Source organism: Penicillium expansum (genome assembly GCF_000769745.1).
Source record: "Penicillium expansum strain MD-8 chromosome Unknown contig83, whole genome shotgun sequence".
Lineage (NCBI taxonomy): Eukaryota > Fungi > Ascomycota > Eurotiomycetes > Eurotiales > Aspergillaceae > Penicillium > Penicillium expansum.
The window spans coordinates 1-24886 of record NW_015971356.1 but is presented as its reverse complement, the minus strand read 5'-3'; the positions used below and the strand labels follow the sequence as shown (position 1 = coordinate 24886).

At 46.6% G+C, this 24886-nt stretch overlaps 9 protein-coding genes across 9 annotated transcripts; 4 read left to right on the top strand and 5 right to left on the bottom strand.

Moving 5' to 3' along the window:
• Positions 1–626: 626 nt before the first annotated feature.
• On the top strand, positions 627–2780 carry PEX2_029150 (uncharacterized protein; the record flags this gene model as incomplete). Its single annotated transcript, XM_016740190.1, has 5 exons — positions 627–1690; positions 1742–1922; positions 1981–2075; positions 2143–2448; positions 2507–2780. The coding sequence occupies 5 exons, from the start codon at positions 627–629 to the stop codon at positions 2778–2780; spliced, it is 1920 nt and encodes a 639-aa protein (XP_016597312.1).
• Positions 2781–3412: 632 nt separating this feature from the next.
• Positions 3413–4429, bottom strand: PEX2_029140 (FAD synthase; the record flags this gene model as incomplete). The annotated part of the gene is made up of 1 exon (XM_016740189.1): positions 3413–4429. One exon carries the CDS (start codon positions 4427–4429, stop codon positions 3413–3415), a length of 1017 nt encoding a protein of 338 aa, XP_016597311.1.
• A 397-nt stretch (positions 4430–4826) lies between these two features.
• PEX2_029130 (uncharacterized protein) lies at positions 4827–5598 on the bottom strand (the record flags this gene model as incomplete). The annotated part of the gene is made up of 3 exons (XM_016740188.1): positions 4827–5361; positions 5438–5481; positions 5536–5598. 3 exons carry the CDS (start codon positions 5596–5598, stop codon positions 4827–4829), a joined length of 642 nt encoding a protein of 213 aa, XP_016597310.1.
• Positions 5599–6005: 407 nt separating this feature from the next.
• Positions 6006–8432, top strand: dbp4 (RNA-dependent ATPase HCA4; the record flags this gene model as incomplete). The annotated part of the gene is made up of 1 exon (XM_016740187.1): positions 6006–8432. The coding sequence occupies one exon, from the start codon at positions 6006–6008 to the stop codon at positions 8430–8432; it is 2427 nt and encodes an 808-aa protein (XP_016597309.1).
• A 658-nt stretch (positions 8433–9090) lies between these two features.
• PEX2_029110 (amino acid permease) lies at positions 9091–10922 on the top strand (the record flags this gene model as incomplete). Its single annotated transcript, XM_016740186.1, has 5 exons — positions 9091–9413; positions 9467–9668; positions 9723–9764; positions 9818–9966; positions 10028–10922. The coding sequence occupies 5 exons, from the start codon at positions 9091–9093 to the stop codon at positions 10920–10922; spliced, it is 1611 nt and encodes a 536-aa protein (XP_016597308.1).
• A 396-nt stretch (positions 10923–11318) lies between these two features.
• On the bottom strand, positions 11319–12026 carry PEX2_029100 (uncharacterized protein; the record flags this gene model as incomplete). Its single annotated transcript, XM_016740185.1, has 4 exons — positions 11319–11438; positions 11488–11613; positions 11682–11792; positions 11856–12026. The coding sequence occupies 4 exons, from the start codon at positions 12024–12026 to the stop codon at positions 11319–11321; spliced, it is 528 nt and encodes a 175-aa protein (XP_016597307.1).
• Positions 12027–13750: 1724 nt separating this feature from the next.
• On the top strand, positions 13751–14513 carry PEX2_029090 (uncharacterized protein; the record flags this gene model as incomplete). Its single annotated transcript, XM_016740184.1, has 2 exons — positions 13751–14262; positions 14321–14513. 2 exons carry the CDS (start codon positions 13751–13753, stop codon positions 14511–14513), a joined length of 705 nt encoding a protein of 234 aa, XP_016597306.1.
• Positions 14514–17296: 2783 nt separating this feature from the next.
• On the bottom strand, positions 17297–20211 carry PEX2_029080 (UDP-glucuronosyl/UDP-glucosyltransferase; the record flags this gene model as incomplete). Its single annotated transcript, XM_016740183.1, has 6 exons — positions 17297–17443; positions 17500–18181; positions 18243–19004; positions 19054–19290; positions 19359–19989; positions 20052–20211. The coding sequence occupies 6 exons, from the start codon at positions 20209–20211 to the stop codon at positions 17297–17299; spliced, it is 2619 nt and encodes an 872-aa protein (XP_016597305.1).
• A 995-nt stretch (positions 20212–21206) lies between these two features.
• Positions 21207–21881, bottom strand: PEX2_029070 (uncharacterized protein; the record flags this gene model as incomplete). Its single annotated transcript, XM_016740182.1, has 1 exon — positions 21207–21881. One exon carries the CDS (start codon positions 21879–21881, stop codon positions 21207–21209), a length of 675 nt encoding a protein of 224 aa, XP_016597304.1.
• Positions 21882–24886: the final 3005 nt, after the last annotated feature.

Below are 24886 nucleotides of genomic sequence, written 5' to 3'. Positions count from 1 at the left end.
TCCAATATCAGAGGTTGATATTCTACAGTTTCTAAGTACACGTATATAGTTGTCTCTCCCCCATGTGACCTCCCTCTTCCTTTCCCCCCCCCCCCCCCCCCCCCCCCCCCCNCCCCCCCCAAACACCCGAATCCTACCCCCATAGCTCCTTCTCTTATTTTTACGCTCTTTCCTTATCCGAGAGGTCTGCCCTTCTTTCTTCTTAAACAGGTTTCCCTCCATTTCATTCTTCAATCCTCCCATCCCCATTCATCCCCAGCCTATCCCCCTATCCCCATTTCTTTTGCCATTGGTTTCGTCCTGGCCCATTTATCCCGTTTCCGATTCCAAGACCGTCCTGACTTTCATTGCCGTATACCTCATCCACACCTACCTCGTCTTCACTTCGAGTTATCATCAGACGCCTTGCAGCCTGAGAGAACAGGCAGCCAGTTGCATACTCGACAACAGGTAAGCCTTCCACCCAATTTTGGTCATGTTCGAATCTATTCCCAGACTTCGTTTTGGCTTACGCTAGTACCTTGGACAGCAGCCACAACTTCTTGCCAGAAGTGTCTATATAATTTGGTGCAGGAACTCAGGTGAGTTTCGTGCTATTGACCCATACCATTGGGACATTTTGCCAAATGGGGCCCAAAGGGACTGTCCATAAAGCCAATGTCCTCTGCCTATCTGCAAATCTTGAAAAATCAGCTGACAAAATCGATCTCTGCCAGTGTACGCCCTTCATCATGCACGCCCAGGGCTCCCAGCATACGAGTTCCTCTGGTTCTGGCTCTGGTCAGACATCCAGCTCCCAGTCTGGACACTACCTCCAAAGCGAGCCTCGTACTCCCTATGGCCCCAGGTACCAGCAATCCACAAATCCGAGTTCCCGTGAAAGCAGTGTTGCAGGCCTGACCAATCTTTTCAGAGGATTGAATCTACAGAACTCTCGCCCCAAGTTCAACGGGCCAAAGAGCACCCCGCCCGTTCAAGTGAACACAAACATGGATTGGTCGAATACCAACCGTGCGTACAACAGCCCATTCATCCTGGTTCCTAACTCCACGGTTTTTAATGGCGTTCCAACCGTCTCTTCCTTTGTCCCCAACGGTGTCTCTGGTCAGACTGATCAGATAGGTCAGTTCTCATATCTTCCAACGGGAGTTTATCCGAACGTCAGTCCTGTGGTGGCTGGTGGATATTCGTCGTGGCCCTACATGATGAATTACGACATGAATGATGGGGCAACCAACAAGCAAGGTTCATGGAACATAACCGAAGGCCAGAAGGGAGGTCAGGGGGAGAACACTGGTCAGATTCATTACTATCCCCCAGCCCTTGTTTCTGGGATGGACGGCGGCTCCATGTCTGGTTACTCTTATGGAGGTATGGTTCCTTCCCAGCTTGGGGCACTCTCGCTTCCCCTCCAAATGATGAAGACCCCGAACGGATACGTTGTCCAGGACCTGGACGCTCTGACTCAACAAGAGCCTGCCATTCCACGCGCGGTGCCTGCCATGTGGACCAACCCTTCTGAGCTGACACTCGCCAAGTGTCTGGAGAACCGCGAGGGTATAACCAATGTTTACATTCGAGGTTTCCTGCCCGAGACCACTGATGACATGTTGCATGCATATGCAGCCCGTTTCGGAAAGATTGAGCGTTGCAAAGCAATCGTGGACCTGGACACTAGTCTTTGCAAAGGGTATCTCCTGCACGAACCTTCTTTCGGGTAGTTTGTTCTAATCTTTTGCAGATTCGGTTTTGTCCAGTATTACAGCTTTGAATCCTGTGAGAACTGCATTCGTGGTTTCTTTTACCTCGGCTACCAAGCTAGCTTCGCCCAGAAATCTCGCAACTCTCGCCTCAAGGATCTGGAGGACAAGTCTTCTACCAATATATACTGTACTAATATTCCAATCGACTGGACAGAAGCTGTTAGTTATCCAGACTCTACCCTTCACCTGTCGTGTTGATATCTAATCAATTTGTCAGGATCTGCGTCGTCATTTCGAGCCATGGCGTGTTGTTTCGGAGAAAATCAGTCGCGACGAGAAGACAGGTGTGAGCAAGGAAGTGGGCTTTGCACGGTAACAAAACCCCGATTGCTTGGCTCTCATGACTTATTCTGACTGAAGACTGAAACTTGATGTATAGCTTCGAAAACCGTGATGTTGCCGAAAAGGTCCTGATGGAATTCCACAACGTCACCAAAGACGATGGCGTAAAGCTGCTTTTGCGCTTTGCTGATACCAAGGCCCAAAAAGTTCTGAAACAACAGAGTAACGAACGTCGTGCTTACCGAGCTGGAGAGTACAACTACTCGGTTGAAGTGGTTCAGGGATCTACTCCATCACCTGGGATGAAACGTGGCTCTCATCTTACCCCAAACTCCCAAGTCAGTTACACGTCTCCAGCTGGAGTGGGCTCTAACTGGACCCCGGCAACCTCAATCTCTCCTTGGTATGTCCCGAATACTTACATTGCGTCATAATACAATCCATTCTAATTAAGCTCACAGCCACCCACACATGAAGAATCCATCCAGCAGTGCACGGAGCAGTTCCTTGTCGTCTCGGAGTCTCAATGCTCTTGACCACACGCCCGCCTATCGCAGTCGGGCCCTGTCTCTGAGCCGTCGCTCTTACACTGATCTCTCTGGTGGTTCTTCAAAAACTGTCATGCCGGACTCGCCGACTATGGGGCCTCGTAAAGAGAACATCAGAGCTGGATCTGTATCCCCCGCTTCTTCTTCTCCCATGATCATTCTCTCCCCGGCTCGCTCGTGCACTTAAACCTGTCGTGCAAAATGCTCCCACGCATATCTTTATTTGCATGGGATGCTTTACAACATCTTACCACACGGGTAAGATGATCACAACCTTTCCAGGGTGCTCTCCAATATCCAAATTCGCAGCATCTGTTACCATTCGCAGAATGTATTGAAGATGTATGGCTCAGCCTTGCCTTTTTTATGATTGTTTCACGATTCACGATTTTATGATTCACGGTATGATATTCGGTTGCTATTCTGTTTCCGACCTTTCGCGGCATTTTTAGACAACTCTACACGATATCATTATGGAGTTCGGTTTTCATTTTTATGGAGTTTGATGGGAGGATGAGAAATGCTTTTTCGTTTGTTTTTTTTTTTCTTTCGCAGTTACATGGATTTTGCATTTTTTTCAGCATATGTGACAGACAAGATGCATGTTTCAAGACTTCGTTCAAAGAACGCTATCGCACCTTGACTGGTTGCGCAGTCTAATATGATATTATTCAAGACCAAAAACTACTCCACATAAGTTTCCATGTTCAAGATCCAGTGCGTGAGCACAACTGTAACGTGCAAAGCAATCTATCCGAAAAGACAAATGAGATATAAATCTCAATCTATACACAAGTGAGGAAATCCACACTATTCAAATCAATTGCGCCCAAGTCTCTCCTCCAGATCCTCAGTGAGCTGATAAGCAGGAAGATACTGTCCATCAGCCTGAGCTCCAGTCCGTAATCTCGGATTAGGATGGGTATCAGACGTGCCGCCAAGACTGGTATATCCCTCATCATAGAGCGAACAATACTTCAAATCCAGATGCCGGATGAACGCCCAAATCTCCGCATAATGCCAATCAATCACGGGATGCACGCGCACAAAATCAGGCCACCCCCCATCCGTCCGATCAAAATGCGTCAGCTGCGCACCGTGCGGATCCGTCCGCCGCGTGCCAACAAATATCGCCCGGATCCCAGGGTGGCGCGCCAGATAGTCCTCAAAGCTAGAGCGGAGCGTCGAATCCGGCGGCGCAGTCGTGTACTTTGTAATAGCGAGATGATAAGCTTCAGCAGAAGAGATGACGAAGTCTTCGACTGCATCGAATGGATCAGGCGGGAGCGCATAGATCGCCGGGATGACCGTCGCAGCGGCTATTTGGGCCTCGGCTTCGAGGTCTACCGGGGAGGGGTTTGTATCATTTGCGTTTGCGGTGGCGGGGTGTGAGTCATTGCGGGCGCGGTTTGGATGCAACCCGGCCAGAAACAGAATTAGCAGGACTAGACAGTCCTTGCCACCGTTATAAGAGACTGAGAGTTCCGAGAGCTTGTAGCGCTGCAGCGCCGTGCTGACTACTTCTAGCGAGATGCGCGTTTGTCGCTGCACGGAGGCTAGCAGCGTGTCCGGGGCGTGGGGTTCGTCTAGGAAGGCTTGCACGCGGGCGTGGATACGTGCGATCACGGTTGGGAGAGGGGGGATGGTTGAGTCGCTGGTTGAGTCACTTGGGGGTTGTTTGTTGGCGTGGGCTGGTCCATTCTGGTTCGGCTCGGCTTCTTGATTGGGAGAGGTTGATGGGTTCAATGGCTCGGATGTTGTTGGTGACAGCGGGGGGAATGGCTTGAGGTGATCTTGCGGCCGGAAAGGCGCGTTCTTTGCAGTTGGTTCAGTCATGCTTGTGTTGGGGTGAGGTTGACAGAGCGAGGTTCGGAGCGGGGTGGTGGGTTTCTCGGGGAGACACAACTTAATCCACTGCGGGGATACAACGCATGTCAAGTATGCATATGCATATGTAGATATATTTATGTACCTAAATAGTTGACACTCGTCAGATATAACAGAATTGGAAACATCCCGGAACCCCCGCGTCACCTCGCAGTTCCTCGGTGGAACTCGGTAGATTCTCGTGGATTTGGATATCGTGGATACACATGCGCATCTATCATTCTTGATACAATTTACTGAATGCACCTTAAAAATGTTTAATTGCGGCCGTGGCCGTGACAATTCATAAAAGTAGATCCCCAGACGCCAGTAACGCTCAGAAGAAAGAAAAAAAAGGAACGTCAAATCAGCCCAATACCTTCATCTTCTTCTTTTTCTTCTTCTCATCACCACCAGGTTTGCGCCCCTTCTGGAAATCCCGCCAGCTACCAATGCGCTCTTCGCGCGTATCCTCCCACTTCTTGTCATTGTCGCGCTTCCGCTTGCGCGCCTCAAGCTCCTCCTCTTCCTTGCGTTGCTCACGACCTTCCTCTTGCAAGCGCGCCTTGAGCTGTCGGCGGCGTCGCGCTTCTTCTTCCAGTAGCACTTGGACCGTCTTCTTCCGCCACTCGACCTTGAACTCTTCGGTCTTCAGCTCGGGGGAGTCGAGTGTGTACTTGTGTTCGCGGATCAACAAGCGGCGCGCGTCGGAGATACATTCGTCCAGGTATTCGCGTTGCTTCTCGTCTAGAAGAGCTGTCTGTGCCTTTTTGAGTCGATCGAATGCATCTGGAGCGGCGGGGTTCTTGGTCTTGTCGGGGTGGATCAGCAGTGAGATCTTGCGGTATTGGACTTTGATGTCTTTTTCTGTAACACCGGGTTGGAGGTCCAGGACGGCATAGCTGTAAGGGGTTAGTATCTGCAGAAGATATAGAGGGGCAGTAGTTGATTGGATAGCTGGGGGGAGATTGGACTTACGAATCGAGGCTGAATGCCTTGCGAATGCGGTCGATCTCAACATCCTGTGTCGCGTGTCAGTCGGGAGTATAGATGTATGTCGTGTAGAGGGAACACACCTTGCTAAACTCGGAGGCCTCTTTCTCCAGAGAGTCGAGGAAGTCCTGGTCGTCGTCCGACATATTGCCTGCTGCAGATCCTTTTGAGGAAGAAATGTTCCTGGCGCTCATGAGATCAGGACCTCAAATAAGATAAGACTGTGGGCTTATCAGTCGCTGAGTCAGCGTAGCGCACGACCTCGGAGAAGGTTTAGGTCGCTGGTAGGAACAAATAACAGTCGGCTACTTATGCTTTTTCCTGGTGATGATGACTTATAAAGCAAACATCTAGTGAGCTCATAATTATATCAGATATTCCACATTACAAACTACGAACAAGCTGAGGACATCAAAAGATCTACAACGAGAGATCTTATGTACCTGGTTAGTTCCTCACCGCTTTTCCTACCGCCTTCGTTTTTCGTTCCCAAGAAGAAAAAAAAGATGTTTTCACCGCCCGCTAACTTTCAAGATTCAACTCAAACCACATCATGGCGCCACGAGCAGTTAAAGGGAAGTCAAAGACTCACCAGGACACAGGGAGGGTCTTGAAAAGAAAGCGTGGTGAGGATAGCTTAGCTACCCTCGTCAAGCAGGTCGAGGACCTCGATCTCAAAGCTCCCGTCAAAAACTTCTCCGATCTCCCACTCTCCGAACCAACAACCAAAGGCCTCGCAGCCTCTCATTTCAAAACCCTTACCGACATTCAATCGCGTGCTATCAACCATGCATTCAAAGGGCGCGATATCCTCGGTGCCGCCAAAACCGGTAGCGGAAAGACCCTCGCCTTTCTAGTACCCATTCTCGAGAATCTTTATCGCAAGAAGTGGACCGAGTTGGATGGTCTTGGTGCACTCGTTCTTTCGCCTACACGTGAACTAGCGATTCAAATCTTTGAGGTTCTCCGCAAGATCGGAAGATACCACAATTTCTCTGCTGGGTTGATTATTGGTGGAAAGAGTCTGCGCGAGGAACAAGATCGCCTGGGACGTATGAACATCCTGGTTTGCACACCCGGGCGAATGTTGCAACATTTGGATCAGACGGCTATGTTTGAAACAAATAATCTGCAGATGTTGGTGCTGGACGAAGCCGATCGTATCATGGATATGGGTTTCCAGAAGACCGTGGATGCTATCCTTGACCACCTCCCCAAACAGCGCCAGACTATGCTGTTCAGTGCCACACAGACCAAGAAGGTCGGTGATTTAGCTCGTTTGAGTCTGCAGGAACCCGAGTATGTTTCGGTCCATGAAGCAGCCGCCTCCGCCACTCCCTCAACTCTCCAACAACACTACACCGTTACTCCACTCCCACAGAAGCTTGATACCCTTTGGAGTTTCATTCGCAGCAACCTCAAATCTAAGACAGTGGTCTTCTTGTCATCGGGCAAGCAAGTTCGCTATGTATACGAATCACTACGACAATTGCAGCCTGGTATTTCCTTGCTCCACTTGCACGGGCGGCAGAAACAGGGAGGACGATTGGATATCACCACAAAGTTCTCTCAGGCTCAGCACGCTGTTCTTTTCGCTACTGATGTTGTTGCTCGTGGTCTGGATTTCCCTGCTGTCGATTGGGTTATCCAAATGGACTGTCCCGAAGATGCTGATACCTACATTCACCGTGTCGGACGGACGGCCCGTTACGAGCGTGTTGGTCGTGCGGTACTCTTCCTAGACCCTAGCGAAGAGAAGGGATTCCTCAAGCAGCTTGAACACAAGAAAGTACCCATTGAGAAGATCAACATCAAATCGAACAAGCAACAGAGTGTCAAGAACCAGTTGCAAAACATGTGTTTCAAGGACCCAGAGTTGAAGTATCTGGGCCAGAAAGCTTTCATCTCCTACGTCAAGTCGATTTACGTGCAAAAGGACAAGGAGACCTTTAAGATCAAGGAGCTTCCGTTGGAAGAGTATGCAGCCAGTCTGGGTCTTCCCGGTGCTCCACGTATTAAGTTCATCAAGGGTGACGATGCGAAGGAGCGCAAGAACGAATCCTGGAGAATGGCACAGATGTCTGGTGATGACGACTCAGAGGTTGAGAAGAAGAAGGATGAGAAGGAGGTGCGCACACGGTACGACCGTATGTTTGAGCGACGCAACCAGGGCGTGCTGGCGGAGCACTACTCGAAGCTTATCAACGACGATGGTACGATGGTGGCTACCGACGCCCCCAAGGACGCCGGTGCAGAGATCGACGACGAAGCCGACGAGGATGCCGACTTCCTCTCAGTCAAGCGCCGGTTCGCCGCTGGCGACGCAGAACTCGGAGGAAAGAGCGATTCTTCCGACTCGGAGGATTCCGATGCGGAGCCAAAAACCAAAGACGCCAAGGGCGTCAAGATGGTGCACTTGGACGGCCAGGACCCCCTTCTCATCGACTCGAAGCGACGCGAGAAGCTACTCAAGTCGAAGAAGAAGCTCCTCAAGTTCAAGGGCAAGGGTACGAAATTGGTCTACGACGACGAGGGCAATGCCCACGAGGTGTACGAAATGGAAGACGAAGATATGTTCAAGGCCCGCGGCGATGCCAACACCCAGCGCGAGAAGTTCCTCGAGGGCGAGACGGAGCGCACGCGCCAGGCCGATATCGAGGACAAGGAGGTTATGCGCGAGAAGCGACGCGAGAAGAAGGAGAAGCGCAAGGCGCGCGAGCGTGCCGAGGCCGAGGCCGAGATGTCGGAGGAGGAAGGCGGTCTCTCGCACCTTCCCCATGTACCTTTCGAGATCCCCGGCTCCGATTCAGACTCTGCTTCCGAGCGCGACGAGCCCCGGCCCAGCAAGAAACAGCGTGTATCTTTCGCCGAGCCGGACAGCGACGACGACAAACCCAAGAGCAAGAAGAGCCAGGCTTCTGCCAGGCCTATCGAAACTCTGGGAGATCTGGAGGCTTTGGCCAGTGGGTTGCTTGGTTAATGTACATTTCATGGATTGTTTCATGGGTTTGTGAGGTCTTTTATGGCGTATATTTTCCAACTAAAAAATCTCTTTCCTGGCGAGGTTTAAAAGCATAGTGAATATGAAAGCGATAATTTTCAGACATGTATAGCATATAGCATTTTATATGGATATAACATAGATGTCTAAATAAGCTCTAAAAGACCCTTAATGTACCAATGTGCGTCTAACCTACTAAACCTACTAAACCTACTAGCACCGAGTATAAAATGCCCAAGACTCCTCAAATTGGCATGTGGAGCCGAGCATTTCCTTGACACATCAACGTCGCATTCGCACGGTTGAGCCCCGTCCACTCATCGATGGCTTCAATCACGCCATCGATGGATAAAAGTCTTCAGTTGCGCTTTTTTTTCCCTTCTGTGTTTATGTTGTATCTTTATTTCAATCGTTCGTCAATGTATCAAATATAATTTGGTCCAAGGAAAGTTGCCAAGTGTGGGTCACGCGACTTAGGGTTGAGACATCTTAGTACATACCAACTCGGACAGGTAAGTGATGATATTGCATGATTCAACCTTGTTTTTATATGCATCCATGATAGATTCATGATAGACTATATGTACTAACACACAAATTTAGTGGATACTCCCGTATTCATATCCATCTCCACATTATGGCTGATATTGAGAAACAGCCGGGAGCAGAGTCCTCCAAGGCTCCAGGCACAACAGCCGATGATGTCCAAACAAACCCATTTGTCAATGCAGACAAGCTGGCTCGCCGCTTGTCTGGACGCCAGGTGCAGATGATCGCTATTGGCGGTACTATCGGCACCGGTTTGTTTCTCGGCACGGGCTCGTCACTCGCTAAGGGTGGGCCTGCTTCAACGCTTATTGCATACGCTATCTGTGGCGGTATTGTTTTTATAACCATGCTCTGTCTTGGTGAGATGGCGGCGTTTATGCCTGTCGCTGGATCTTTCTGTACTTATGCTGGGTGGGTGGTACTTCCTTTTCTTATGAGGCGGATCATTACTGACTTGTTTGTAGTCGCTTCGTGGATGATGCACTTGGATTCGCATTAACTTGGAATTATTGGTTTAATGATGCCGTCTCTACTGCATCGGATATCATTGCTTTGCAGCTTTTGTTGCAGTATTGGACAGATAATTTCCCAGGTTGGGCAATCAGTCTAATCTTCTTGGTTGTTGTCATTGCATTGAACGTCTTATCCGTGAAAGTCTATGGCGAGGTATGTGTAAATAACTTCCCCTATATTTTATCTGATCTGACTGTTCCTATGTAGGTTGAATACTGGTTGAGTTTACTCAAAGTCATCACCATTGTTGTGAGTACTATCTCTTATAAAACTCCCGCACACCCAGCTAATTCGCTTTCTAGATCTTCATTATCCTCGGCATTGCCGTGAACTGTGGTGGAAATACAGACCATGAGTATATCGGCGGCAGAAATTGGCATAAAGGCGATGCACCCTTCGTTGGTGGAATCGGCGGCTTTGCATCAGTATTCGTCACAGCCTCCTTCGCATAGTATGTACACCCATCTCACCATTTCTTCTGTTAAATGAGCTCCATTCTAATAATGAAACAGCGGTGGCACCGAATCTATTGCCATCACAGCCGGTGAAACCAAAAGCCCCGCGAAAACAATGCCAAAAGTTGTCCGCAACGTCTTCTGGCGTATTCTTCTCTTCTACCTCCTCTCAATCCTCATCGTCGGCCTGAATGTACCATATGACTACCCCGGTCTCTCAGATGGTGACACAAAGACCAGTCCCTTCACAATTGTTTTCCAGCAAGCCGGTTCCGCGGTTGCTGGCAGTTTCATCAACGCCGTCATCATGACTTCCGTCATTTCAGCTGCGAACCATGCCCTCTTCGCCGGATCTCGGCTGCTATATACTCTTGCTGTCGATGGGTATGCGCCCAAATTCTTCGGTCACCTTAACCGCTTCCAGGTTCCGTGGGTGGCTGTCCTGGCGACATCCGTGATCAGCGGCCTCTGCTTCGGTGCTAGCTATATCGGCGCTGGAAAACTATGGTCCTGGCTGCAGAACATTGTCGGCGTCTCGAACCAGCTTTCTTGGATTTGTATCGGTCTTGCTTCTTTGCGGTTCCGCTCGGCGATCCGGGCTCAGGGTATTGAGCATCTCCTTCCTTTTAAGAATTGGACTTATCCGTATGGTCCGATCTTTGCTGTTGGGCTTAATATTGTTCTGGTGCTGGTTCAGGGATGGAAGTGCTTCAGCCCGCATTTCAAGAGGGTCGACTTTGTCTCCTATTATATTGAGATTCCGGTCATGATTTTCATGTTCTTGGCTTGGAAACTGGTCAAGAGAACTAGCTTTGTTAGGAAGTCTAATATGGATTTGAGGACAGATCGATATGATCCTTCTCAGGAAGATGGGCCCGAGGGTCTGGTTACGGAGAAGAAGACGGGTGTTTGGGGTAAAGCTCAACGGTTTGGGCAGTGGTTGTTTTTTTAGGCTTGCTTTTCTTTGTTTCCTTATGATACCTCCTGTCTTATGACTACTTATCAACATACTCTAAATATATTTACTGTTTCTCTTTACGGTGACGTTGGGCGTCGTCTTGGACTATAATCGGGAGTTACGGAGTATGAATCTGCATTTGACTACACTCAATTTCCGGGATGCTGCGTTGACAGTGTGGCCATGGTTAAATAAAAACTTCAAATTGATGTTGCTAGCTTTGCAAAACTATTCCTCCAAAAAGTATGACCAGGTTGGCAGAAACCTCAACACCTGGAACTAGCGAAGACATTCTGAAACAGCAATTCATCAAAAATCGGATTTCGGTTCTTTCCCCTTTAGGCTACATATCACAGCGTTTACCCTAGGTATGACAGCTTTTCTCTTCTACTAAGCCGTCCCGGGGTAAGCCTGTTGTAATTTTTGAAGCTGTGTACCCAGCGGTGTATAAACTGTATCAATGCGATCCACGCACGATGCAGCTGCTGCTTTGACTTGAGTTGTGTAGTTCTATATTGCATGTTAGAACTTAACCAATAATCATGAAATTATAAATTACCTCCAAAGCGTGCTGCGACTGTAAGATATAGCCATGCATCTTAACAGCATTATCACCGTGTCCATTCTTCTCGTAGGAAGCGCGTCCATCAGCCACATGCAGGTAACTCAGCTGTGAGGTAGCGAACTGAATTTGTAGAAAGGGAAGTTATATTAGGGGATATAGTCCACACAGAAGGTTGGAATTCAACTAACTGTTTCATAGGCACTGCAAATAGCGGTCTGCTCCGCTTGAGTCGTATTGAAAGTGCACTGCAAATCCTCATTGAAATGCTTGGTTTGGCTTTCGAAATTTTTGAAGATGGGCTGGATTAGAGGCGTAATTAGTTTGCTAGGGTCCTTATATAGACGATATGAATCTATACTTACCGCAGAGGGATCAATGTTATCACTTGAAGCATCGGTCACGGACTGCATCTTATCTGCATAATACTCGACTGCATTTAGTGAGTTGAGAACATCATCTGCAGTGCATGTATTCTGGCAAATTGAAAGGCCGGCGAAAGCCAAAACGCTGGAGATTGTCAGAAAAGTCTTCATGGTTGTTTAGATAATGGGTCAAATATATGAACTCTTAGGAAGATTTTGCTATTTAGATCAATGAGATAAAAGATTGAGTGAAGATAGAAATAGTCCGCGTCGTAGTGGCTTTATATAACAAGCTATTGCTCGACGTAGGGAATCGGATCTGTTGACGAAGCGGGCGTTTCCTGGTTAGAGAAAAACGCACTTCCATGGCTTTTTTGTCGTTATTCAGATATATCTCGTATGTATGAAGTAAATTTCTGCACAGTATTCTGCATTCTTCACGGTCGTAGTCAACATGGTGATTATCCACGGTTGATCCCGATGTCAGATTTAAGCCGAAGAAACGAATATCCCTGTTTTTTTTAAGTTTTAATCCCAGGGTTTAGGCAGTGGCAAGTCTCTCGGTCATCCTTTTAAAGTAACCGGTGTTCTGGGTTGTCGTTTGATGTTGTTGCCAGGCAGATCAGAGCTGCTACGTTGGGAGTTGCACACCCATGAGCTATCCAATGAAAATATGTATTCACCTCCATGATCTGTAACGTAGGACTCGGAACCACAGGGGCTCATTTATTTGGCTCTATCCCCCCGATACTATTACTTCACATTCATTTCCCGGCAATTCCGGCCCCGCAATTTTCATCTAATGAACCTCGAGTGAAAGTTATTGCCTAGATGGTTCCTACAAGTCTCACCTTTGTATTAACTATTTTCCTCACACCGCAACGCTAACCTTGAAAGCAACCCTCCGTTCTGCTGCAGCTTAAGTCACCGATCTATAATCTACGGATTTATTCAAAACATTCGCCCCGATGCTACTTGGAATACAATGATATATCACTCTGAGTGGATGCTATGGCAGGTTTATTGTAGACTAGACAAGACCGTCGGATATGGTGTGACCCGAAATTTGTTTGACGTTGTGGCGCTCGTAATATCAATTTTCATGCCAGCGCTCTGTGCCATCTTAGCTTGATCTCTGTGGCAAAACAGCAGCATCAACCCACTCGAAAAGGAATAGAGTGAGTGGTAACTAGAATATAGACCATAAAAGAAAAGACAAAAAAGGAACTCCGATAGGGGGAATCGAACCCCCGGCTGCCGTGTGAGAGACGGCGATGTTAGCCACTACACCATATCGGATATAGATAGAGAATTTCTCCGTTAGGTTTAATCCTATTAATTTTGGTTTAGCGCTCTTTGTCCTTATACGTCTCTTTACGTAGTTCTATCAAACCTTCCTTATCGCCCTATATATTCGTGGTTTCTTACCCTTAAGCAGTATGTCGTACTAGTGGCAGAAAACTAAAACACTTAAATTACTATAACGGGCTCCATAGTAAGCAAGGTATCTAAGTTCGCCAACATCAGACCTTAGAAGTCATTCAGACTATATAATTCTCTGTGTCTGATACAACTACAGTAGGCTAACGGAGTTTGCATTAAAAGAATGCATAGATGAATAAATAAATAAATAAATGAATGAATAAATCAATAAATCAATAATTGATTGACTCTAAGATGCATTCATCAATTGACATTCAATCCGATAGAAAAGCTCGAATCTAATAGCTCTCCAATTAAATTGCATTTAGCTACTTTTTTTCGTATAAGACAGTGTTGTATCCTTTCGAAACGAAGTTATTTTCTGCTAGGTAACTGCAGAATACAAAAGCAAGCTAAGCAGCTTTTATATTAGTTTTCTCAGTCAAGATAACGACTCATACTAATAAGAATAGATGGCCAATACTCGAATCCATCGCTCGGGGTCCACTTTCGAGCTACTCACGGCTGGACCGTCAGTAGTGACACAATCCCAATCTTACGAGCACGACAAAATACCCTTGCCATTATTGAGAAAACAAGTTTCGGCCTGTACGCTTGAGTTTTTGAATGAAGGCGAGACTGTCAATGGGACCGACGATAAGAAGAAGAACCATGTCGCCCTCAGACTCGCGTTCAAGCATACTGTCATGAAAGCTACACCATATGCGCCTCCTTCCACAACCGGTATCTTGATCAGTATTGATATTCACGGCAACATCCCCGATTCCAGTAATATGGGCAGTAAATTGGTTGTTAAAACACTCGGTTACCAAGGACCTCACCAAAGAGCCCTGAAATCGATCGACGTACCAATTGCCCCGGGTAAGACAGTCAAAGACTTTCTGAAACCTATCAATTTGTCTAAAATCCTACCATTTACATTCGTATTTGATGGGAACGGATATATGGGCTGTAGGGACTTTATGTGAGTCGCAATTCCTTCGAACCGACTATTTACCGTGGCATGCTAACTTAAATATTAGGTCGCAATTCCTCCGTCGTTTGGAAGATACTGAGGTTATCACCTTTTCAAGAGAAGAAGATAGTGCGGCTTTTTATCGGCATTTCAATATGCGTTATGGCAAAGAGGGTATGACATGGTTCAATCCTGTTTTGCGCGGTGATTTTCCGGATACTTACTCCTATATTGTTCTGACTGATGTGATCTATCACTGAGGACTTAGTGCAAGTGCGTAGGTATCGAAATACTACAGTCTGACTCTGTCGAGCTCTGAAAGCTGAATTTACGATTTGATTTTCATTCTATTCACAACTTTCGCTAGATATAGAAATAAGGATTGAAAGTCCGAGCAAGGGTCCTTTCACTGAACTGGGTGCTTTGGAAGCAGACAATTGTATAAGAGAGAAAGAATGATAGATACTCCGACTGATTATCTGGCATTTGTCTGACGAAACTGGGGGAAAGAAGAGACAAGGGAGAAAGAGACGAAGAGAAGCTATCTAAGGGAAAAGGTCTGTCACCTTAGATCATCTGATATCCAACAGATGCTCGTTTCCCATAAGTGATTATGCCTAGCCAACATTTGAAATATCCAAATCTCTGATATCTATTAGGAAAAACTTGTTAGTAAGATAATCCTCTGAATAGAAAGGGAGGGTTCTACCTACAATACCGACTGCTACCATGTAGAAACCATCGCCTTACTATAGAAAGCCCCTTTAGGTTTTGAGTAGGTATGATTGGAATCATACTATAGTACTCAGGGGGGAGTGGGTCTCCCCCTAATTGCTTGCCTAAAGCAAAGTACATAAAAGTCTCAGGAAGAAAATTGACTTGACGAAACGCAGAAACCCAGAGCTGGCCGTCTGTATCAACTAGAAAATGTGCTTTTTTAAGATCTGTATAACAGCAGATCATTCTCTCGTGGCTGAAATCAATATAGTCTACCTCTTGGTTAGGTAGTTTAAAGACCTTTAAAACCTAAAATAATATTAGTTCTAAAACTATTTAGTCTTAAAAGCTTAGGGATACAAACACGATTAAGATGATCCTCTAGGTCTTGGATAGAAGGGTAGGTAATATCCGATATCTGATTATCCCAAAAGATTCTCATATGGATATACCCCCCGCCGACAGGACCCGGTGTTATATTGAGGGGGGCCTCAATAGAAACAAGATCAGAAATAGCTCTTGCTCTCTGTATATCGGACGCAATATACTCGGTTTGAATAAATTCCATAATCAGATATAGTCTATCTGATATACCGAATACAGTATAAATTTCAGGAATTCGAATAGCGGCGCTTGCCCTGATCCGATCAAATAAAAATTGTTGATTTTTCCATTCGCAGTAAGGGACCTCATATTTGATAAATAACTTTTTACCATTATAGACGTGGATAAAATGGTTGTCCCTCCGACCTTGTTTAGTACAAAGCAATCTAACTTGCTCTTTACTAGGCAGGTCTGGGGCATTTGGAGAAACAAAATCGACAATGTCACTCATATCGCCGATCGAGAATGAGATGGAGACGTGAGGGAATGAGATGGAGTCGTGAGGGAATGAGATGGAGTCGTGAGGGGAGGGAAAGGGAAATTTGCGGCAGGTATGACTAACTGGTTACATACGTATAACGTAATCGGTAAGCGAGCTGACCACCCCCAAAACACATAGTAAGTCACTACGCAAAAGTGTTAACACCCCAAATTCTGCCTGTTAAATATCTACCAATAAAAAGCTAAGAGATAATAGGCGGTATATTAATTTAAGAAGGCGGAAGTAGAAGGGTGTTTAACACATCTCAAGGTTCCAATGCGTAGTGACTTACGAAGTGTTTTGACACTCTCCATTACTGCCTTCCTGGTATAGCTATGCCGCTCCGTTACCCGTATCTTCTGTCTTTTGTTAGTGGAGGCTTGACTGGCACTACTCTTATATAGGAAGAAGGGTCGAGACAGTCTCGCGCTAAACCCAAATAGATAGTTATACCCATGACACTACGTCTGATTAGATGATCAGATTTATGTATCTATAAAACCCCCCGTGACTATACGGAAAGACCACGATTGTTGTTCATAGCACTACGCATAACCATGGTATTTCCGCTGTCCCCCTGGATCACACCATATCGGATGTTGTTGTAGAAAAAGCATATTATTGGCTACATGAGTCAGTAACAAACTGCTACCCATTATTTGACCCTTCCGGTTTAGCGCCACCGGTTCCTGTGCGTGGCCGTGCGTGGTTGTATGTAGGTTTCAGGGAGGTGTGTACTCTTTTATATGGCGCAAAATGATGATCAATGTCGATCAGCGCACGCATATCAAAGGCCCATTAGTAACCTTACATTCCAATGGAGCTATTCTCAAAGACAATGATAAAATTTGCCCGGTAATTTTATGTGGGTCGGGCCATGCGCCTGTCAGGTCAGACTAAAATTCATTCTTGTCAGTACCTAGTGACGCAGGAATCCTTACTTGGGATCAATTGGGTCTACTCTCCATTTATTCTATATAGAGCCGCAGGTCAACTTGGGCTTGGACTAAATCCACAAGGCCAAACAACAGAAAAGAGACGTGTTCATGATGTTTGATAACTGATCATAATATTTATACAGAGCAATTTATAGAGCGATATATAGGCTGTTGACACTTCTTATTTAAGGCCACAAGAGCCCCTCAAACCTCACTCAACTAATAACAACTTGGGCGGGGTCCAACATGTGCAAACGGCTGTATCTTTTATTCGACTTTCTCAAGTCATGTTCAATTGCAATCCACCCCTCGGATACCACTTCCCTTTGGTGGGGCGTAGACTCTCGCATCTCTTCAAGTCCCTGCGAAATGCGACCCATTACAATCATGCATTTTTGATGTCTGCCTAGTGAGTCGTTGATCTCTCTGAGTATTCCGCTCAAGGGATATCCTGCTAGACCACATATTCCTAATTAAGATTAGATTGTAAACAAAAAGATCACTAAAACATGCCCAGCATATTCTACATACCTGCTGTCGGCTTGAGAAACACCCCACCAACCGCTTTTCCGACCCCCTTGAGGAGCCCCTTAGTACCTCCATGCTTGAGACCATCACGAGGGTGTGTTCCTAGGCCTGTGAGACCGAAGTGGAATCCATCTTTGAGCTCCTGTGCATATGTCAGAACGTTTGGCCCCAAACTGGCGCTGGTATGGCTGTTAATACCTTTCCTGCCGCCTTGAACCCGCTTCGAAGACTGACTACCTGGGGGACGTCGTTTACTGTTGTGTCGTGATATAATTTGGGCGCGTTGTGGAAACCTCTGGCCATGCCTAGTGACAAATCGGTTGGTAACCATATGATTACCTTCAACACTTTCTTCGACATTTGACTTCCGTGTATCGCAACTTCGTGTAGAATAGTGAATTTAGGTGGTTTTGAGGGTGTCATCGAGCTGCTCATTGTCTTGGACTTTTCGAGCTGAAGATTCCTTTTCCGCTCTAGGCTCCGAGTTCGAGTGATCTCGTTGACATCATTTTCATTGTCCTCATCGGTAGTATCTTCCTGTGTACTCTCCTCTTCTCGGATTTCTCTATTTCCCGGTTCATCATTCTCAATCTGAAATTGCCCGCCCTCATTTTGGATTTGTATTTCCTCGCTCTCATTACTATTCTCTGGGGATGACTGAACCGGCGAAGAGATTGCTGCTTGACATGCTGCGCGGCGATCAAAATGTTCATGGGGTTGGTGCATTCCACGAGCAGTAGAAACAAGATCATGCACAATCTCTCTTGGCGCATCTACAAGCCCAGTCACGAAGCTCGTAATGAACCCAAAGAAAAACTGAGCACTAGCAGTAAGTGGGTCGGGAGGGTCCAGGAATGTATCATATTCCATTGCACGGTGACTGGAGGCAAATCAGCAAGAAACTCTCGCAATTGCGGTGACCTGTGTTTGAGAAAACTTACAGCACGAGTGAATCCGGACTAATCTTCCCTAATTTCACTAGAACCGTTGCTGCAAAGGCACTCAAGTTGACTTTAGTATGTTTGAGATGCCAAGCCGCCGGCTGGTTCGGGATTAGAGAGCACCTGAATGACTGGGTGTCAAGATTTCGATAAAAGCTATCCACCCCATGGCGCACGCCGGACTCTTCCTGCATTTTCCTCGCGATTGCCTGCGCCCTCTCTAGAGTACTTGTGTCTAGTGCTTTCTGTATTGCATCTGAGAGGTTCTGCAGGTTCAGACGTTTATGTGGTATGGGTGGTGGCCCAGCTCCAGCCCGCGCGACGATATTTCCCCAAAATTGCTGGTCTCCAAAAAAAGGGACAATTATCGTCGGCAGACCTAGCGCGAGGCCTGCCGCTGTGGTGCCAGCACCACCGTGGTGGATCACACATGAAACCTGCCGAAATAGCCAATCGTGAGGGCAGTTTCCAATCATAAGGATATTGTCCGGCACTTCGTCTGCCCCCAGATTTCCCCAGCCTTTTGAGACAAGAGCCCGCTGTCCGGTCTTTTTGACAGCTTCAAATATAATTTTCGTCAATTCGACAGCATTGTCAACTACGATGGACCCAAATCCAATATATATTGGCTTTGGTCCTGCGCTGAGAAATGTGGTTATTTCGTTTGGTGGTGTGTAGTTGGTCTCAGATAGGAGGAAGCTAAAGCCGCATACATCGATATTATCAGCCCAATCAGAGGGCTTAGGTAGTAATGAAGGTGACCTGTTTCACATATTAGAACAGTTCTGCAGACCAGAAACAAATTTCTAACCATAGATACGTATGAGGCACATGTAGTCGGTTTAGTATGTTGGGGGCAGTCATTGTATCCAGAGGTTGGAGCGACAAGGTATTTTTGCGAAACGTGTTTAGAATATCTCCTAAGCCTTCCCATACCATCATGTCGACAACATTATAGGACATGAAATTTGCAATAGTCGGCTTGCAGTTCCGGGGGTGAACATTCGCTAATGGGTGGGGAAAAGACTGGGTTGGTGACCAGGGCATTCTATTATTCATGTGGTGTTCAGTATGCGAAATGCGACCAGATATTAGTTTATAAGAGGGTCTACTCACGTGAATATAATATGGAGAGGGATGCCCAGTCGTTGCGCGCAATGAATATGGGCCAGGCTAGGAGGATTGGCTATAATAGCATCCGCCACAAAGGGCCGTCGTCGATAATCCAAAGTCTCACTCCATGGATCTTCCTTAATTTGGTGAATGTAGGTCCCGTCACCTTTTTCAAAGCAAGATTTCCAACATCCATTAAATATCTCCCTCATCTCACGCCGACGCCTCTGGATATCTCCGCTGCGTATTGCCTTCAACCCCGGTAAAAGGCCCGGATTTTTGACCATGTAAGCCATCAGCTCCTCTGGGTCCCCTCCGATATTGAAAAACTCCAGACCGCTATCGAGAACGAATTGGCGAAAAGTTAAATGTGTGGCCAATCTGACTCGGTGACCGTGTGCTTTCAGTTCTCTCCCTAGTGCAACAAACGGTTGAATGTCGCCTCGGGAACCAATAACTTGGATGACGAGGTTTAAGTGCAGCGGAAAATGCTCATCCTTCAAGTAAGGTCGTTCTGCACTGGCGGTGCGTTCGGCCTCTCGGGTAGAATGTATATCCGGGTGCTGGATGTGGTTTAATAGCCCTGAAAGGTGCGGTTTGTGCTGATCAATATTGATATCTACCCGGCCGTCACCTATGACAAGATGTGATCCACGTTAGCGTATGGCGAGTGAACATCACCCGAACATCATTTACCTAGAATACGAGCGCCAGTGTTTAATCCATCCTGGAAAAATTGCACTTCATCGTGGTCATCTAGTGATCGCTTAGTAAGTTCACCTAGCCAACCATCCGAGCGATTGATGTACATTCGCTCGGATGACCTTGCTGCAGTAGTGGACGCTACAGTGGCCATGATGGACAGGGTTATGGTGGGTGGTGGGATAGCCAGAAGGAAAAAAAAAAAGGCGAGATTAACAGTCAGGAGAAGTGATCAAGATAAAGGAAACTCATAAGTCCCAACACGGGGCGAGGTCTTTAGCACTCTCCCGAGGTCGCCCTCTCACCTTCTCCTACTCGAACATAATCTTTGCTCACGCGACTCTGACAAATAACTCATATTTTGGTGGTAAATGACGTCAATAGACTCTTTAGGCCCAAGGTAGGTGAAGCTTTAGCTTCATGTGAAAGATCGCTGGGTCTAGATCACGGGATGTCTTGGTGTGGCGGCTACAAGTGCTGACCAACATCAACCTTCCCGTTTATTATCTTAGGACCAGCTCATTGAATTTACTCGATATTTTTGCTAGTATCCACTCACCAAAATAAACCAGGTATAGTCGACGCTTAAGCAATGTCTAATTAGCTAAAATTTCTAGGTAGAAGACCACCAGTTTTCGGGTTGAGATTCTGCCAAACCATAGTCATTCCACCGTCGCCTCCTTTTACACCATATCGGACTGTTATAATATTATTCTGAGGAATTATGCTATTAGAACTAGTAAAGGTTTTGGTTTTTGTCCTCGTACGTTTATTCCTATGCGTGGTTCTATATAATCCTTGCTATCACCCCCTCGACTTCTCGCTATATATTGCCCGCCCGATTTTCTTTTTTCCTCAGCCTCGTGCGTGCTCTATAGGCGAGGCATTTCTGCTATTTATCCGAATCACCGAGCTCCGCCACTCTCGTTGTCCCTAGTGCGACTCGTCAAGTCTATACTCCCTTGAGCGCAATCTGCGCTACTTTCGCTCGACCGGTCCCGTTTCACCTTGATCCCGACCATTTTAGAGAGTGACTGGAGTTAGAACTGCATCACCATTTGCATTGATACGGCGAGTTGATAGACATTTGTATACTAGACTACCTTCGGCACCCCATGATGGGTTGATCTTAAGCCGGAGGAAATATGATCATGGCCTATCCCCGCTGTCATAATTCAAATCCCCCGCTGGCTTCTCAAACTTCAACCACTTCTCCGGCACCTCATACGTCTGTCCTGCTACCGATACCTCCGAGATCCACTGACTAAATTCTCGATACTCCCTCTTCGTCGCGCCCGATTCCGGGCCCAAATCGAAAAACCTCCCATCTTCGGTTCCGAATTCGGATGGCACCACATCAGCAATAAGCAGATCATTCAGAATAGAAACGCCGCGACGAATCATGGCGTTCATAGTATCGGAGTAACGCTTCGCATAGTCGTCAATAGACTCGCCTTCTCGCCGTATGATATGATTGTGTAGTTCGCTTTGGAGGATGACAGAATTAGGATCCGCGCCCTCGGCGATAAGGCGGTCGCGCTCCTGGCGTGAAAAAGCTGCGTAGTCCATGGGAATCTCGTAGATCATGGGCTCGTCGTCCGAGTCGTGAGGAACCCCGTCGTCTCTATAGCCTTGAGCTGCTTCAGAGTGTATCATAGCCGAGCGTTGGTCGAGGATTTTTTGTTCGGACATCGTAGGTAGTGCGGTAGTTTCCTTTAGTTTTAAGTCGTCCTGGTCTTTGGGGGTTTCCTGCGAGGAAACTAAGGATACTATGACAGCACGATAGTAGGTAACGGACAGTCCTGAGCACCTGGGCATGGGCATGAGCTTAGTTATGAATGGCTTAGTGAGCCGCTTAGAGGAGGGCCGTGCCCCGCGCTCCAACAGAGGGGGTGGGCAATAATACACAAATAGACAGCAAGAACCGTAGCGAAGTTTCGGCCCCACAAATCAACACTCAGCCTGATTATCCAAAGTTATACATAGAAAAGTCCATTTCACAAATTAAGCCTCTCTCCGTCTTTTTCTACCGTTTATCTATACAACTGAGATGAGCAGCAAAATATATACAAAACAAAGACAACCAAAAAGACAACCAAAAAGATTAACTAAAAAGATATGACAAGGCCGCAAACGCGGCCGACTATTCTTGTTTTATTTAATGAGAAAACTATTAATTGATAAAGTAAGGATTTCAATAATAATAGCTTTTAAAAGAGAAAAAGCGGAAGTATCTTATGAAAAGAGAACTTAGAGTCTTAACTATATAGCAATCGTGCCAAGCCCAAGCAAGTCCATTTCAGGATATCAAACACAATCCAAATATTAGTTGCACAATATTTCCAGACTTCAAGATGATTTTTCGACTGGGCTTGTACGTTCTCGCTGCTGCCGCATCCACTGCCAACGCCATTAATGCCATGGGATTTCCTTCCACTACGTGCAGTGGCTGCTGCATCACTGGTATATGGAAGGAAACATCACTGGTGGATCTACTCCTGCTCTTGTTAATGGAGGCTATCAGTATAAAGCATCAGAAGCCAACTCCAATGGTAATGTAGACTGAAATCTGTTATATATATTCCGGCAAGCCGCGACAAGACATGTATATCATGTGACGTTATCAAAATGGTCCAAGTCAAACATTGCCAATTTTCTCAATACTAGCCAGGGCTGTATCATAGATATCTCCTTCAACATGGGATATAATTGCTGTTCCTTGTAGAGAAAAGGTGGATATGAATGTTCCTGCCTCCCCGGAGTAAACGAATGGCTCACCACTAAGAAGCGAGGTAGACTTTTCTCCAACAATCTTGTCTTTATAGGTGTTTTCGACAATAGAATATTCAGCTGAAATTTCAGCCGACTTAGAGTTAATTTCACCCTTAATCTACAAAGAATTAGCAAAGATACATGTAGCATTCGCCGAGGAAGGAATGTACTTTAAGAGGACCATAAGCCCAACTATAACCTGATTGTTCTTTAGTAGGGCTAGAGCAGATGGTTATTGTAAGGACTTACTCTGACTTGACATGATAAAGCGCGATATAGTATACGGTGATTTTCGGAAGGGGAGAACAATTTTCGAGGGGAAACAAAAAATGGTTAGTGGACAATTTTAGTTCTTTTAGTCTTTTAGACAGGTGCCTTCGATGGCTATAATCCATCGAGCTAGGTATTTAACAATGCAATGATTTAAATTATGATGACGCATTTCGGTCTAATATGGCAGACAAAGTCGTCAGACATCTGTTGTTACGAAGTGATACTCAACCCCGGGGAACATCCATCCATGGATGAGACGATGAGTATTAATGGTACCTAGGTAGGTATTCCAAGTGATTTTATCGTATGAAGTACCATGTGATATTCTTCTAAGTACACTTCCGTGGTACCAATCCTACCTAACAAGCCCCGCACCAATTAAAAACCGAAGATCATGGGCGGCAGTGGCAGCCGGTGCCTCAGCCAGACCTCAAGACGAAAAACCAGGGCACCGAGAGAGGTGACTAATCAACACCCCTAGGCCTGCTACAGTACATCCCAAAACTGGTGCAACTGTCAACAGTCTTCGAGTGATTCTCTTGCCCCACTGCCAAGATACGCTAGATCAAATTAAAGACAGTCGCGGAATATCAATTTTCCTGTAACAATTTCAATACCACGAGTTACAGTGACGGTCCATAAGTTTGAACACCCCTATTATGCCAGCACTAATTCATCCAATCAAAGTACAGTCAGCAGCGAAATCAGCTTCCGCTCTGGTGATTGCATTTCTTTTCCCAGGCCCCACCGCCAAGGCCCTAGCGCAGATCATTCATTGAGTGGGCTACGTTTTATTTGGGGCGCATTCCGTATATTACAATACCTGGCAATGTAAGATTACAATGCACGTGCGGAAAGTCCGTGGGTTTTCATGGAGCCTGAAGTCGATCTCTGCGAGCCTCCCCTCTCAACCCCGCCTACTCGAAACTCTGACTTTCATTCCACTAACCTACGCTCCGCCGCATTCTTGTTTTCCCATACCCCCTACGAATCAATAATCCAGTCATTCCATGTCAAGAATCCGATCATCACGTTATCCACCATGGAAGCCAGGGCCCCTCTATCCCACGAAGACTACACGGTCGGATGGATATGCGCCTTGGAACAATCAGTATTGAATTGACAAAAACTAAATAGGAATACCCAAAGTTGAGAGCCAGTCTCTTACCAGAGTCTGCTAGAGGGTCTTCTGCTCTTGGGATACTGTGAATGGGATCGATTGGGAGCACCAAGAGGAGCTCTTTCGCATAGCCTTCTACTCCATAATGCTGTTACTCCGGGAACTAGAAAGGGGTTGAATTAGAGGAGGGGGTTTGATTATACACTTTAAAAAGACATTTCATTTTTCTACATCTGCTGTGATTTTGTGCAATGACTAACCCTAACCCTACGGTACAATTCGCCCTTCTAACTCCTTTATGACCCAGAAAGTGCCAGTTCCTGGCCGATAAAAGGCCACGTAGTCGAGATTTCCACTGTGATCATAATCAAAAGCAAACGCACGGTCTGCGAGCCTTGCAAGTTTATAGCCACCGATGCCGTTGCCACCCTGCCCTTGGACGTAAACAGGTGAGAATTCACCCCCGTTGTTTTTGGCAATCCAGAAAGCGCCCTTTCCTGGCCGGTAGAAGGTCACGTGGTCGAGCTTCCCACTATGATCATAGTCAAAAGCAAACGCGCGGTCATCTGGAGATAGAAGGTCAAAGCCGGCGATATGTTCGTGAGGAGCCCTTGTGAATACGGGTAAGAATGTACCCCCGTCGTTTTTGACAATCCAGAAAATG